The 15310-nt window shown below is 39.7% G+C and overlaps 1 protein-coding gene across 1 annotated transcript in view; it reads right to left on the bottom strand.

The window, feature by feature from the left end:
- The window catches only part of PRTG (protogenin), a 49855-nt gene that overhangs the window by 7778 nt on the left and 26767 nt on the right, over positions 1–15310 (bottom strand). The window contains exons 10-13 of the mRNA XM_009070987.1: positions 6135–6230; positions 5401–5587; positions 3640–3767; positions 2710–2880 (exon numbers count right to left, since the gene is read on the bottom strand). Coding sequence (XP_009069235.1) covers positions 2710–2880; positions 3640–3767; positions 5401–5587; positions 6135–6230 — 582 coding nt within the window. The remainder of the gene's footprint in view (positions 1–2709; positions 2881–3639; positions 3768–5400; positions 5588–6134; positions 6231–15310) is intronic.

The following is a 15310-nucleotide window of genomic DNA, read 5'->3' on the forward strand; positions in this document are numbered from 1 at the left end:
GACCGAATCTCTTGTTCTCTTTCACATATTCCATTCACTTTCCCAGACTTAAGTCTAAATTTCAACCTTTTACATCAATTTGAGAAGTCAGAATTTATAGTATCATGGGAGCCTATAAAATCTAAGGTTGTTTTGTTGAGAGAAAAGATTATACATTTGGCAAAAAGGAAGCTGCTTCAAAAGCTGTTTAAGCTCTTCTGCTAAAAAAAAATTAGCTGAAAGCATTTGAAGTAAAATGTGAGGTATCTGTAACCAAAGGAGCTGTAATATTTAGCACCAGCAAGGGTGAAAGGTCACATTTCAATATTACAGGCTCTTTCCCACCAGCTCCTTTCAAATCTGCTGCATTGCTAAAGCAAGTGAGCACTTTGAGCTGATTTACTGCACACCAAGTGTGTAAAGGCTGTAACTTCTGATCCACTTGAAGAGAACTAGGGAAAAGGGGGGAGGTGGCTGGAGGATAACTCACATCATGAATCAGCACCAAACTGCAGTTATATTTTCTGGTTTTGCCATGCCTGACACAAGCTCAGTCAAATCAGGTTTTGCTTTTTTAAACTGGTGGATTGGTAGAAAGTTTTGTGTACAAACTAAAGCCCATGCTTTTACAGGTGGCTGAGTTGGCTTACAGTAGTATTTTTGTTTGGTTTGGTGCTTTTAAATTTTTTTTTACATGACAGGGTGTCTCTGGATGTATGAGAAAGGAATGGGGTCAAGATTTCACAAATCTTCTGCAGAACAAGTTTAGCGTCAAGACAAACAATGTTATTTTTTGCATGGGGTTAGCTGATGTTATCAGAATAAATGCATTACAAAACCCAAACCCTACTTCTACCTCAAATTCCCTATTAAAGGAGTGTCACAGGACTATCCCAGTGTTTGCCCAATTTTACCTCTACATACTAATTTTCTTTCAAGGACTTTTTCAACTGTACTTTAACTAAGAGCATAACAGATTGTCCTAATGTGTCAAGATGCCTAAATTCCATACCATGCCTCAAACCCTCATACATCTGTCAGAATACAAAATTTGTGACTCTAACATTGATGGACATAGTAATACACTGAGATTTATAGCTCTCCGTTTGCTCATTCCCTCCAACACTTTCAGTGTGGGAACACATGAAAATGTTTACTGTTATTGCCATCCCCTCATCTAAAATATCTCTGGTGAAATGCTGTCAGAGATGCTGTTCAGTTTCACAGGCATGGCTGAGCTGAGCATCATTCTGAAAGCAATTCAGCCACTTTGCTGCATGCAGCAAATACAGCGTATCATCACCAGAATGACAAGATTTATCCTTCAAGTATAAGCTCTCTCTGAATTTAAATCTGCTGGGTTTTTTTACCAAGCAAAAATTAACAGTAAATTTGTCTGTTGATATGACGACTTCACATCGCTGTTTCTTCCAAAAATTTAATGGGACAACTTTATCTGTATTACTGTTTCTTTGAACAATTTTAATAATGAAAAACCATGGGCTCAATCTTCCCCCTATAGTTAGACCTGATTGATACTTCAGAGACTAGTTTTTCACAAATTTTGATGAAGATTAATAGTCAATATCCTGTTATCCTTCACAGCTGACCACTCTGTTCAAGGCCAGCCCAACAAATACCATTCCACTCCAGCAAAGACAAAGCAGCACCGCCACCTTTCCAAATGGCTGTTGGTGCTTCATCCCCTCCTCAGGAGCAGCACAAAGAAGCACCATCAGCTTTGAACTAAAACAGTTCACTCTCGATGATGGTGAAACAAATTGTCCTCTGAGAACACACTCATCTTCTCCACAGAAAATCTGAAGCCTCACTCTCTGCTGATAAGTAAGCTTTGGGCCAGGTAGCAATACAGAACAACAAAACAGTAACTCTTCCAGGGCAATCCTCTAAAATAGGCTGCTCAAGCACACAACATTTACCCTGCAACACTGAGCCTCCCTCTCTGATTTACGACACTATTAGAACACTATCTATTCTGAACTGCCTCTGTCTATTTTGACTATCAAATGAACAGTAAATGCCTTTTTCTTTTTCTCTTGGCTATAGTAGAAATCTGTTCTTGATGCAGCTCTTCAAATCATAGTATTATTCTGAAATGTGCCTATAAAAATTTATCCTGTCTCTACATCTAATCACAGAGATGTGACTGTGGTTCATGTCACCATAGCCAAGGTACTGTTAGATTAGCTAGCTGGGGCTCAGCAGTAAAATAGAGCCAGAGAGTTAAATTGAATTTGCGGAGCAATTTACTGGGGGTAGAGGAAAGTTCATTAAGCAAACTGAGCTAACTGGATTGGCAGTGAGCGACAGAAACATATAAACCCACACAGCTACACTTATCCATTTATTTCTGGAGAGCAAGGCATCTCAGAGACTTCATATTTGAAAGAGTGCATTTACAAAATGAAACCATCACAATCATGGTTACAACAGAACTAAGATGGATGTAATTGGATTTATGAGGCATTTTGGTTCACATGCACACACTGAGCTCCAAAGCAACACAGACAGCCTCACTCCCCTCACCTGAGTATGAGCTGGTTTTTAATACATCTTCCCAAGGCAATAATTCTGAACTAATTACAACTTTTATATGAACATTTATATGAATTTATTTCTTACTGTAGTCCAAGGGAGCTGAAAGTAAAATACCATCTTATAAGTAACATCATTGTTTGTCCAGGTCATAGGTTTATGATTTTAGTTTACCTTCTCTGTGCAACACTTGCCATTCCCCAGCAACCCAAGACTTCCTGGATGCATAGAGAATAGTGTATCGTGTAACGACAGTTTCAGGACCATCAGGTGGCTTCCAGGAAACCAAAGCAGTGTTATCTTCTATCAAAGTCACCTTCACTCCTACTGGAGGGCCAGATGGTGCTGTGAGAACAGTAACACAATGCTATTAGGCTAACCTAATTTACATGCAATTAAATTGCTCAGAAACTGATGTGCAGACCTAATGGCTACTGCTACATCCCCGAAACCACATACAAACGCACACATAACTGCTCCTCAAGAGACACTCTCCCATTAACTCTGATCTGGTCAATTGTTAAGAGTTTGTAAAAGCAAGTTTCATATTTTTCTTCAGCTCCAGAAGGAAACAGTTACTGACAAAAACCCACCTCATTACCCTGTGAACAGGCACATCCCAAACATTTCACTGCTGAGAACATGAAACCAAAGCTTTTGATTTTCCCCTACCAAGCTGACAACAAAGCAAACCAGCAGCTTAGCACAGTAGATGTGTAATATTCTTACAGTTTCCAAAATTTCTGGCGTTTAAAATATGTTTTTATAATGCCTGTGAATCAGCCATGCCTCTCCATTACATATCTTCAAGTTTTTATTCAAGTTATTTCCATTCAGTGGTTGCTAATGATGAAAGAATATCACACTTCATGTAAAAATCATTGCTGATTTAAGGTGGATTTTTAAAAAGAATTTCACAGTTCCAAAGCAAGGATTTTCCTGACAGCATTTTTCTCTCCCTTACCCAGAAGAGCATTATCTGTATGTCAGAGGAAAGTATCTCTCTCTCCTACAGACAGCTTAAAATTAATAAGCAATTTTTCAGGCCATTTGGCCTACAGAGCTTACTTTTAAGAACCACGTGGTCCTCTCCTGGTGTCTTACCTTCTGGGAGGGTAGTGTGGTAGACTACAGGACTCCAGGGACTGGAGAGCTGGTCCACATGCAACCGAACTGCAAATTCATACATGGTTTTTGGCTCAAGACCTTGGACTAACATATGAGTCTCTGACCTATACAGATGAAGGAATAAAGTAAACTTAGCAGCAGCAGTTGGCTTAAAGATTCTTAACTCAGATGATATCTCTCAGTCACTGTGAGTAGATTCTCACTGTCAGTACAACACAGGACAAACCAGTTCAAGTCCAGACACCTGATCCATCTGTGCTGCCTACCTGAAAATGCAATTGTACTAACCCTGGAGCTCTTGGGAGGATATTATATCTGCTGTCAGTTGACTTGAGCTCAAGTTTTTATAAAGTTTGTTTGAACAGCTGATGCACAAGCAAGTCCAAGAACATTACTGACTGGATCAGCAGAAAGTACCCCAAAGTCAGTTCTTTCCACATTTGTGCTTCAAGCTGGAGTAACACTTAATCTGCAACCAGCATCACAGCTGACAAGGCACATGCTGTTGGCTCCTGGATCTGCTTCTCAGTTCACAGACAGACATAGGCTATGTGTGCAACATCCCCTTCCACTTAAGGCCTCTACTCTCTTATATTCAGGGGTTCTCTGTAGAATAGGAATGTTCCCTACTCATCTTGTAGTCATATTTAGTAATCTATTAATTATAAAGTTTATTACATTAATTATAATATTCCAGTTTACTATCTGATCACAAAGCCAGTTGTAGACATTTCACCAGGGTTAATTCTGGGTGAGAATACCCCAGTCAAGATTAAATATTTAAAATGGTGTTACTCTACAGATATTGCTTTATTAAATCTCATTTGGTATTTCCATCTTCCATACTGCAAAGGCAGTCACCAATATGTGCAAGAGTCTCATCCTATCACAAAAAGCAGCAATCACTGCTATGCTCCATATTGCACACTAAGAATTTTACATGGTGATTATACTATGTCTAATCGTTAAGTCAGGAGTTATACAGCAGCAGATGTGTTCTTGGAAGAGAAAGCCAAGAATATTAGGATGGAAAATATCCTTTAAGACAACATTTTTCTTATGTAGAGGCTTGAGTAAATGGAAGTTTTGAGGGAGCTACACACATATGGATTCCTTCAACAGCACCACAGCCCCAGCATGGGCAGTCCCATGGAGCAAAGTCTTCTGCTCCCATACCACCTGGGCAGAGAGCTGAACACCAAGCCTAGGCAGACTTTCTTCCCTGCCATTCCGTGGCTCATGCCCTGGTTCTCTGAAAAGCAGCAATCCTACTCAGCTTTCCCCAGGCAGGGAGCCACAGAGACAGGAACACTGGCATTACCACAATAAAATGCTGAACCCCTCAAAAGTTCTTGTTTCCAGTCTTAAAATCAGACACTGGACTAAGTCCCATCTTTGCCCAGACAAGCTAACTATAAAATAGGCATTCTCTTTTGTTTGAAGAGTAACTTAAAATTAAATTCAACTTAGGCAGCTAAAAACCCATTACAATACCCCCAGGAGCTGGCCCAGTGATCCAACACAAGGATCACCAGTAGAGAATTAAGCTGTTCTACAAACACATCTTAAATAACCCAAGAAACTGAACCAGCAGCCCCTGGGCAAAACACACAGTCCTCTAAGGGAGAGAAAAGTTGTTACAAGTAAAAGGCAATTAAGAGAGGGCAGAAGAGTAGAAACCGAGTGGGAAGGATCTGGAACTGGCAAACCAAGGCTCATTAGTAGCAGTGCACTTACGTTTGAAGGTAGAGAACCAGAGAAGCATTCTGCAGCCCCACTGGGTTGCAGCGCACTGTGTAGTTGATGACCTGTGCAGATGTAAAGGCAGGTTTTCCCCAGTGAAGGTAGATGGAAGATGAAGTGTTAGCTTTGGCATAAAGGTGGTGAGGAGGTGGAGGAGGTGGCACCATGCGATCACGGACAGCTGTTTGCAACAAAAAAGGAGCAGGAATTATTTACTGGACTGTAGACAGACACTGGCAAGATTAGGAGGTCTGAGTCCACAGTTTAGATTCAAATCTTTAGATTCAAATCTTACCCAGCACTACCTGGTATTCAGACCCAGGAATCTGGCTCAAGCTATTAAAGATCCCTCCCAAACCAATACATGTCACATATTGTTTCTGCAGCCTCACTTGTTTAGTCAAAAGCAAAGCAAAAATCATCAATGGAGACAAAGGAGAGAGATAAATCTCTCATAAGATACATGATATGTCACTGTTAGATGATGTAGACAGTGCAACAGGGGAGGGAAATGTGCTTGGGCTATCTTGTTTCTTCAACTGCACTTCATGAACACAGGAGACTGTCTCAGTTGCAGGATGACTAGGATAGTATTTGTCACAGATATATTTCTGCTTCTCTGTTTTACAGTGAATTAATTGATTATTTATAGGTTAAAACCACAGAGCTGCTGAGACCTTAGAACAGCTCAGCCCTTCGTAAATTTTTCATGCATCTACAACACTTACAGACACATCCTGGAGTGCTGACTGTTTGGTCTGCCTGATAACCTTCTTCCATACTGTTATATGCCAGCAGCCTTACATGATACTTTCTTCTAGGATCTGCACAAAGAGTAAAGGAATAATTAGACTCAAACAAACAAACAAACAATAAATCTTAAAAGAACTTAGACACCCTCCCCCCTCCAAAAAAAGCCAACTAAAAAAAACCCTAAAATCAGACTTCCACACATAGTGAGATAGCTCAATTCTCCTCCAAGTTTGTTTCAAAACTTGTTTGCTACAAGCAATGGACTGATGGATGGCATGGATGCCTGGAAGCCTGTCTTTTCTCCAGCCCTGTGAATTCCCCTGAATCTTTATCCAGAAGCAGTCACATATCTCCCAATCTCACTTCCAACAGCCCAAAACAGAGGTCTGCAGCAGAAATCAGTGGGAGTAAGATACAGATATATCACATTTCTATATGTAACAAAGTCACACCTTCACAGCTACAGAACTGATTCAATAGTATGATTCAGCATATTGAAAATGCTTTCAGTCCTTAATAAATATGTGTTAAAACAAACAGCAGGAGCTCCACTGAAACCAACATTTGTTTCTGGATAAGCTGCCTGTAATGAGCAGGGCAATCAAAGCAAAGGCAGGAAGACAGTACCCAGCAAAGAGATGGGAGATGTTTTGGTTCCAGGCTCCAAGAGGAGATAAACTGAGAAACAACAGGGACTGTTAATAATGCCTTTGGATAGCAGCTTCTGCCTCCATATGTTTTCCTGAAAGCTGGTTCTGGCATTCTGAGAGGATCACTGTTCCCAGCTTGAAGGATTCCCCATTTCCATTTCTCTGGCCATATCACAGTTTGCTGCTCCTCTCACTTCTGTTATGATACGTTGGCCTTGATCCAAGGGAAAATTGCTAGAAATGAGTTAGAAAGGGGCCTGGAGCTTTCTGTAAAGTGACATGTGGCACCCACAGGTGGTTTGATGTGCCACTGACCAAGATGTGGCTGCTCTGCTTCACTGCAGCTTACTCCTTTACAGACATATTTGCAACCAACCCCTTCTACACAACGATGATTTACAGGGTGGCAGCATTTGCCACTAGTTCATATCAGCTCTTCAGGGTTCAGCTAAACTTCACCCCAGCACTGCTGTAGGTACTGGGACATTCTCCTCTTCCATTGAGATGAACCTATTTCTTTCTATTTAGATTTTCAGATATTATATAACTGTGCTGATCTTGTTCCTTTCTTTTTTTTCCTTGCCCTAAAATACCATATTATCCTTCCTCAAAATAAGCTCTTCTCTTTCTTTCTTCAGCTGATATTTGACATGATGTTTTTTGATAGAAACAGGAACACAAATCCCTGATGTTTCTTCCCCAGGAACAGGACTGATACTTCCATCAGATCGTTGGCTCCCTCTGCAGTCACTGCACCAGCAACACCATCTGCACATCCCGATGTGATGTTGCCATAAGGATGGCAGAGTATTGCCCTAATACTGCCCTTTTATAAAATCTTTTCCTATTTATTTTGAAATAGACAATATTTTTGTGCTGTAGTTATCCACATCAGCTTTAAATGACATATCACTAGGTGGATTTAACATTTCTATGTGTGTTCATTCATTAACATCTCTGTGTGTTCAACCGAAATCTAAATAGAGATGTAAAAGAAAAAGGGCTTTTAAATTTGGATTCAAGTATTTCTTTAAAGTGTTTGACACTAATGACAAAACAGGCAATAGGAGCCCAAACCCTTTATTTAATAGACTTTTAAATCACAAGCAGACAACATAAATAACAAAATGTCAAAAAAAAATGTTTTTAAATTAGAATAAAATTCTCATTTGCTTTGAAGGTTTTTTTTCACTTTACAGTATCTCTTTAACAAGAGATGACATCAGGTTTTCTTAGCCAACAAACTGCAATCAAAGAAAAGGAGGAGATGGATGCAAACACACAGAACAACCTTAAGCATGTGATTAAAAAAAAAAAAGAAGGATTTTAATATTGAAAAATCAGATAGTAAAATGTTCTATGTAAATACCTGCAATCTCTTGAAAATGGTAAAAAAACAAGGAGCATTTAAACACACTGAGCCCATCCAAAAATGATAAATGCATTTCAGAAGCGCCAAGTTATTTGAATACACCAAAATCAAGTTACAGTGACTTGTTGAGGAATATTACAGCATGCATCCCAGAAAAGCAGGAACACAGACCTTCCCAGGCCTCTTAATCTGTGGTAGGAATACATATATTAGCATGCAACTGAAATAGTCAAAAACAAAGCCAGGATTTAAAGTAGAAATCATCAAGACATCTTTAAGCTCTCATTAGGATATGCTTTAGAGGATGTTATTAAAAACTCACTTCTCTCATCCATTCTTCGAAAAAATGAGTGTGAGTACTCTTGAACAGAGTCCCCATAACCAGGCAGCATCCAGCTGGCTGAGTGTCACTGTCCCTGCTCTTTCCCAGTCCCCAGCACAGCCCCCTGCTGCCCTTCCGCAGCACAGGATGACAGACACCACAATCCATCATCCTGCCGAGCACCTTCAAAAACTCTGTGCCCTTTGAAAGTGGTCACCCAGAACTGATCATCCTCACTGTGAAATGAAGGATAGCTAAGGTCTAGTGCCCTGCTGAGCCGAATGAGGAGCCTGTGAGGTCTGTTTATCCTCATTGCATTTTTTTTTTAACTGAATTCCTCATTAACACTTGATTGAGGAGAAAAGGAAGAACAATAGGATGTGGAAGAAAGGCAGAAATCTAACTCCCACAACACAGTTCAAATGTCTTTGAGAAAAACACATTTTTAAAATCTTACTTCTAAGTACCCCGAATACTTTACATGTAGAAGCAGCACAATGTTGAATACCATTCCTCTTACTCTTGTACAACGCAAGAAGTTTAGAAGAGAATTATCTTTATATAGAACAACCTGTTTCAAAATAAAGTCTCTCAAGTAGTCCCTATCATCTGAAAAACAAGGTTATTTCCAGTTCAGGACATCGTGGTTCAACTGATAGCAAGACTAGTTCAAGCCAAAAGTGCTGTCAGAGTTTTTAAGCTGTCACACATTACTGTTTCTATGGCTGAAAACCCATCTGCTGGTTCCTGTAATTGAAATAGCAACTGAGGAGGAGAGGGCTGTGTTATACACTGGCCTAGGAAAGCCTAAACGGTACAGTCCTCTAAAAAGGAAAACAGAAAAGAATTTTAAGGACAGTGTACAGAGCAGTGAAAGAAATAGGGGTGAAACTTGCTTCCCAGATTACAGGCATAACATTAGCAGAGACCAATTCAAAGTGCTCAGCAAGATGCTGTTCCATGTTGGTCATAGCTTCAACACATGCAAAACAATAACCAAAAATCTGCCAAAGATCTGCCTCCAGTTCCAACAGATACTTGCTTGCTATTTGTTTAATGAAGTGGTGGAAAACACTTTCTGTCTGAAGCAGCCTCTGTTTAGAATATTTTTAACAATCATGAGCTTCATTTACAGGCTTACGATACGATTTCTTCCTCCATGTGAATCCCAATACACACCTGGCATAAACACTTTCATCTCACAGTTCATCAGCTGGAGCAAACATTCAAAGTTAGACATATCCGTAGAGAGAAAACAAACTTCAGGAGCTTTCTTATCTTCAGCCAGCACAGGTATCTTGAATAGCTTACACATAAATCATTGATAAAAGATTGGGGATAGCATGGCCACCTGAGGGCTGACAGTCTCAAATTTAGTACATGCCATCCATGCACAGGAGGCTTGGAGGCTCAGGAAACACTGAGGCCATCAGTCATGCTCATCACAGACCCAGGAGTAACACATCTTTCCAGAGAAGATCAGAGGAAAATCAGGTGCAGTGATTTACTCAACCCATTCAACACACAAATTCTGTTTAAGTATAAAACACTCACATCAAGATTTCACCTCTGCATTTTCAAATCTTTTCTGAAAAACTGGTAACACTGAATCATTTCAAGTAATTCTCTTGCACTTGCCAGCATTGGTATAGTGGTTAAAGGTTTGTTCCCAGACTTAAGGTGAAGCCTATTTATTTACCAATTGGCTGGATTTTTTGAAGTTAATTTGTTTCTGTTGAATATAGTCTGAGTTTTTTAGTGCTGTTGGCATTAGATTGTTTTCAAATTATCATAGCACCTACAGGTTTTTAATAGGCATTTAATAGGTTACTATTAAATCAGCTGGGGGAACACAAAAACTACACTTTGTACAAATCAAGGGGATGGCACTGATGTTGACAGAAACATGCTACAGCTAATTCATACATTTTATTACAAGAGTGCCTGTGGAGCACACAGACACTGTCTCAAAAGACATTATAGGCTGGATGTGGTAAGTTAGAGTAGCTTCACACACTCTTTTCATGTAACCAAAACCTGTGGTATCAAAAGCACATGAGTAATGGTTCCACCAGAGGCAAAAATTTTGCCTCTGGTAATAATATTCCTACAAAATAAGAGTAGGAAAAAACTAAATATGCCTTATATTGATTAATTTCCAATTATCAAAATAGATACTGTCCCAAAAATCGCTGATTTGCAATTTATGTCAGATCAGCCTCATTTTCCTATGGCAGTTTTTGTAGGTAGGTCACTGCTCCCTGGTGATACTCCTCTGGAATCTCATATCCTGTCATTCACTCTCCCATAAAAGTCTGCAGTGAGTCCTGCAGATCCAACCCTGATGGGTCTTTCAGCAGAGAGACACATGGGGGAGCCTTCTCTTTGTTTTGCAAGTCTACGGATAGGTTCTACACCTCATAGTAAGACTGTGGTAAAGTTAAATACTACAAATATGAGCAAAAAAAAAAAGTTGAACTATAATTTAAGCAGTGGGTTGTAACCTAGAAAAACATTAGATATTATAGTAGCTGAAGCTTGATAAGAGTTCAGAAGGCAATGATTTACTTGTGTATTTTACTGCCTTACTACATCCCTGAACATAATCTTAGAGATCACATTTAGCTTCTCAGAAAGCAAACAGGAAGCTCATAGCAGTTACAAACAGATTCTTGAGGAAAAACACTACAGTGCACTCAGATGTTCCAACCCTGGTTTTGAGACAAGTCATTTCATCTTTCAGCATGGAGGGAGAACCATAGCTGCTTATCTGTCTGGATGGGAGAAACTGAGAGAAACTGCAAAAATATCACAAAGAATTGAGACTTGACTTGTTAGCAATTCTGTTGCTCTACACTTCATTGGAACATCTACATTTTATTGTACCAGCTCTTTACTACTGTCATCAGCCTTGCTTCTATATAAATCTTCCATTTCTCTTTCAGTAAGGGGAGAACTTGCAACTACAAAGCAGTTGTCAGTCAGAAATACTCATTCAGATAATCTCATTTTCTTTGCCAAAATTTAAGATATTAATATGTTCACATTATGTATCTTTACTAGTGAAACATGCATTCAGAGCCTCGTTCTCAAAGCTTAGGAAAATATAAATGGGCTAGTAAATGCCTACACAATGGTAGGCAAAAGCAACTACAGGGCTGATATCTTTTTACATCACAGCTAGTTTTAATGTGTATTCATGTATTCCATGGAATCCCAATGAGTTACAGTCTCAAACTTCGTGCTTCAGTTCTTCTGAAATATTGAAACAAAAACATAAACCAATCTGGCACTGTTCCTCAATAGAACAAATGGTTAAACTGTTGACACTTACTGGCCTCTCAAATATAACCACTCAGAGTCCAGGTTTTGCTGGGATAACTGCTGCAGCACCTCCCAATGTTTGGAGGGAAATTAAAAAAAAAAAGAAGGTCCTCTGTTTCAAAGCCATTTCCCTAGTGATAAAGGTGACACGGGGAGGGGAAGGAACATCTCTCCCATCACTGTGGTTTAGCTCCATCTGGTAGAGTTATACCTCATGACTGCCAGGTGGTGTCCTCATGCACTGCCAATGGACACAGCTGGAAAAACTAGAGGCATCAAAGATTAAATGCCTGTATTTGCAGTTAAACAACTGAAAACAAAAACGTGCTTCTAACCACTCTGCAGCTGGTGAAGTACTTTATAATGCAACTACCTCGTTCTTAAATTACCACGACTGCACAGACCAAACTTTTAGAAAAAGGTACTAAGAAGAATCAAGTCAGTTCCATATTTACAATGAAACAAAAATTCCATTCCATTTTCAATATATTCTGTTACATAATTAAAATCCTCTAAGACTAAAGCAGCACAACACTAACCACACAGCCAATGAAAAATGCTAATCCATGTGTAATTCCATCCTCTCTTCTCAAAAGAATAGAGAGAAATGCAAATGTCCTGATAACATTTTAACACTATCTTAAAATCAGTTTAGCCCATTCAGATTTCGCTCATCTGTCTTCACACAATTCTTCTGTTCCAGGTACATTTATAGCATTAAAGATAAGTACCAAACCTGTAACAGCAGGTTCCATAACCACATTATATACACAAGACAAACTCTGGGTAACTGTTCATTCAGCTGAAACTGAAATGCAAAATGAAGAGTCCTAAATCAAAAGTGTTACAAAGCTGTGTTTGGCAATACCAACACAGCCAAAATTTTGGCTTTCTGGCAAATGCTTCAGAGAAAGCATCTGTTTACAGGCTACTTAGCCAAGGTTACAAGAGAGTGTAATACTGCAACCCTTAAAAGCCCTGTCATTGTTTCTTTCAGCTGCTGCGTGTTTGTGAAGCTCTGAAGGCCTTGAAAGGAGCCAGAGCAGAGCCAACAGGTCAGGGCTAGATAAAATTAAGAAAGAATCCGAGGTCAGACCATGAAAGAACTTTTTTTTTTTTCCCACTCCTCCAGAACAGTGAGTCCACCTCCAGCAGCCTTTCATTCAGTCCTGATAAGAAGGGACAGCACTCCACAATCTGGATTTCAGACTTCTTTAATTCCTCTTTGAGGAGAGGAAAAGATAAGGAAGCTCAAAGAAAATGGACATTTTACTATCATTTACTGTTGACTCAGTAAGTCTGCATACTGAACATACTTTCATACCTGTTTTGAAGATCCCTATTCTTGGCAATTTAAAAGGAAAATATTGCTAGAAATGCCAAGTACTGGAGGCTTTGTTCTTGTTTCTAAAATAATTGGGATTGCACTGAATTTCTAGAGAAAAAAAAGTTCAGTTTCTTGATATTTTGAGCCAAGTTCAGTGACTAGAAACCTAGAAATAAACTTCTCAAGCTACAGCTAATATGGTAATTCTAACAGTTGGGGAAGGGGATAAGAAAAATACTTCAGTTTTATTCTAGCTTACGTACAGAATTCTAAATAACACTTTTTCCCTTTCAATTAACAGTATCAATACCACAGTACATTCAGAAGGCTGAAAAAAAAAAAAAAAGGTTGTTCTAAGGACAAAACTTCTGTGCCCAAATGTCCATTTTTAATTTAATCTTTTGTGCTGCTGGATTTTTTTTGTAACCTACAGGTCCATTGTTGGGTAGTGGTCCGGCTGGATAGCTCATTGGTCTGGTTTGCCAGGGTGAGTGTGCTGCCCCCAAGCCCATCCCTTCAACACAATAAACTCCAGATAATTATTCAAAGAAGAGGCCAGCAGCATGGGCTGCTCTGACACCGGGTCACGGCCTTTGACATCGAATCTGGGGCTAGCCAAAGTCTGCTCCAAGCAACAGAGGTCCAGGGGAATTATTAAGGGGGAAGGGTGGGAAAGGAAGAGCACTGAGAAATACTATCCGTAAAAATGTACTTTTGAAGCAAAGTAATGTAAATACAGCAGAAACTTATTAGGAAAATAAGCAAATACATTTCAAATATACTAGCCAAAGGGACAGAGAGAAGCGCATCAAGCCAAACAGTTACAAAGCTGGGAAGCAAAAGGATGATCCAGATTCAGGTCTGTTCCTCTCAGAAGCAGGTATTCCCTTTCAGATTTTCAGTACTGGATTTTATTTATCTTCTCTAAAAAAATGCCCTCTTACCTTGCTTGAGTACATATGATTAAGCTAATAAACAGAGTTTAGCAACTCTGTTGTTACCATTTTTAAAATCTTGTTGAGGCTCTGGATGTGCAAACTCTAAGCATTATTACCAGCTTCAGATAATATTTAATTTCTTTCATTTTGAAAAGGAATTGGAATTTCAGTTGATGACATTTTAAAAAACCAACCTTTTACTATCAGATGAAAATCAATCATTTGAGCAGTTACAAATCATCAACATTTCACATCTCGTGGCTTCTTTTTCAATTGAAAGGTAACTTTAAACAGTTCGATGGAACAAAGACTGCCTGTGATACTCATGTTTCCCTTTGCAAACCAAATAACGGCAGCAGAAACTAAGCAATTTGTTCTTTGTACGACAGTGCAAAAGTTTATTTTGGTAGAAGCTAGAACATAGGACACATGTGAATTGATCCAGCTCAACAGTCTGGCTTTGCTGGGCTTTGGATGGCTCCCGCTTATTTGTCTAAATCTGAAAAGGGTCTGTATCCCTTTTGTAGCTCAGCACTGTCCCCGCAGAGGGCCCCAGGACAAACAACACCTCACACCCCCTTGCAGTAAAAACATCACCTCTCCCACTGCCCACCAGCAGCAGCAGCTTCATACAGCCCCGAGGGGGGAGGGCTGGGGCAGAAGGCATTCCCAGCACACAGCATTTGCGCCTTTTGGAGCCTGCGGAAACACAAGGACTGTCTAAATGGCTCTAATCTTTTCAAAATAAGTGAGGCTAATCTCAAGGATTTGAAGTTTGCTCGCTTTCCTCACAGGCAGAGAACATCCTGGCTATGCTTGTAACATCAGCCATGAGTCTCTGTGTTTCTCCTGCACTTCAGAGAACTGTTCAATCTCACCAGCAAAAAACCTCTTCCAATATTATTCTAACAACACACTCTGAACCAGCAGACACCCTTATGTTAACTAGCCTGGCTCACCGTTTTCAAAGTGAGCCCTCAAAAGCTAACTTGAAAGCAATACCAGAGGCCTGGACAAACACCTAATTTTGATCTTTTGTGCTCGTCTTTTCTTCTGAGAGACCTTTTCTTTTGTTGCTGCCCAGTGGAAAGCACATAGCTCATTGGTCCTGCTTTGAAAGATGAGAGCACTGCCCCTCAGTCCACCCCTCCGAGCACAATCACTTTAATGGAATTATGTAGAGAGGCCATCTCTGGAAGAAGAAAGGGAGGGTGAGGG

Source organism: Acanthisitta chloris, unplaced genomic scaffold, assembly GCF_000695815.1.
Source record: "Acanthisitta chloris isolate BGI_N310 unplaced genomic scaffold, ASM69581v1 scaffold14833, whole genome shotgun sequence".
Classification (NCBI taxonomy): Eukaryota; Metazoa; Chordata; class Aves; order Passeriformes; family Acanthisittidae; genus Acanthisitta; species Acanthisitta chloris.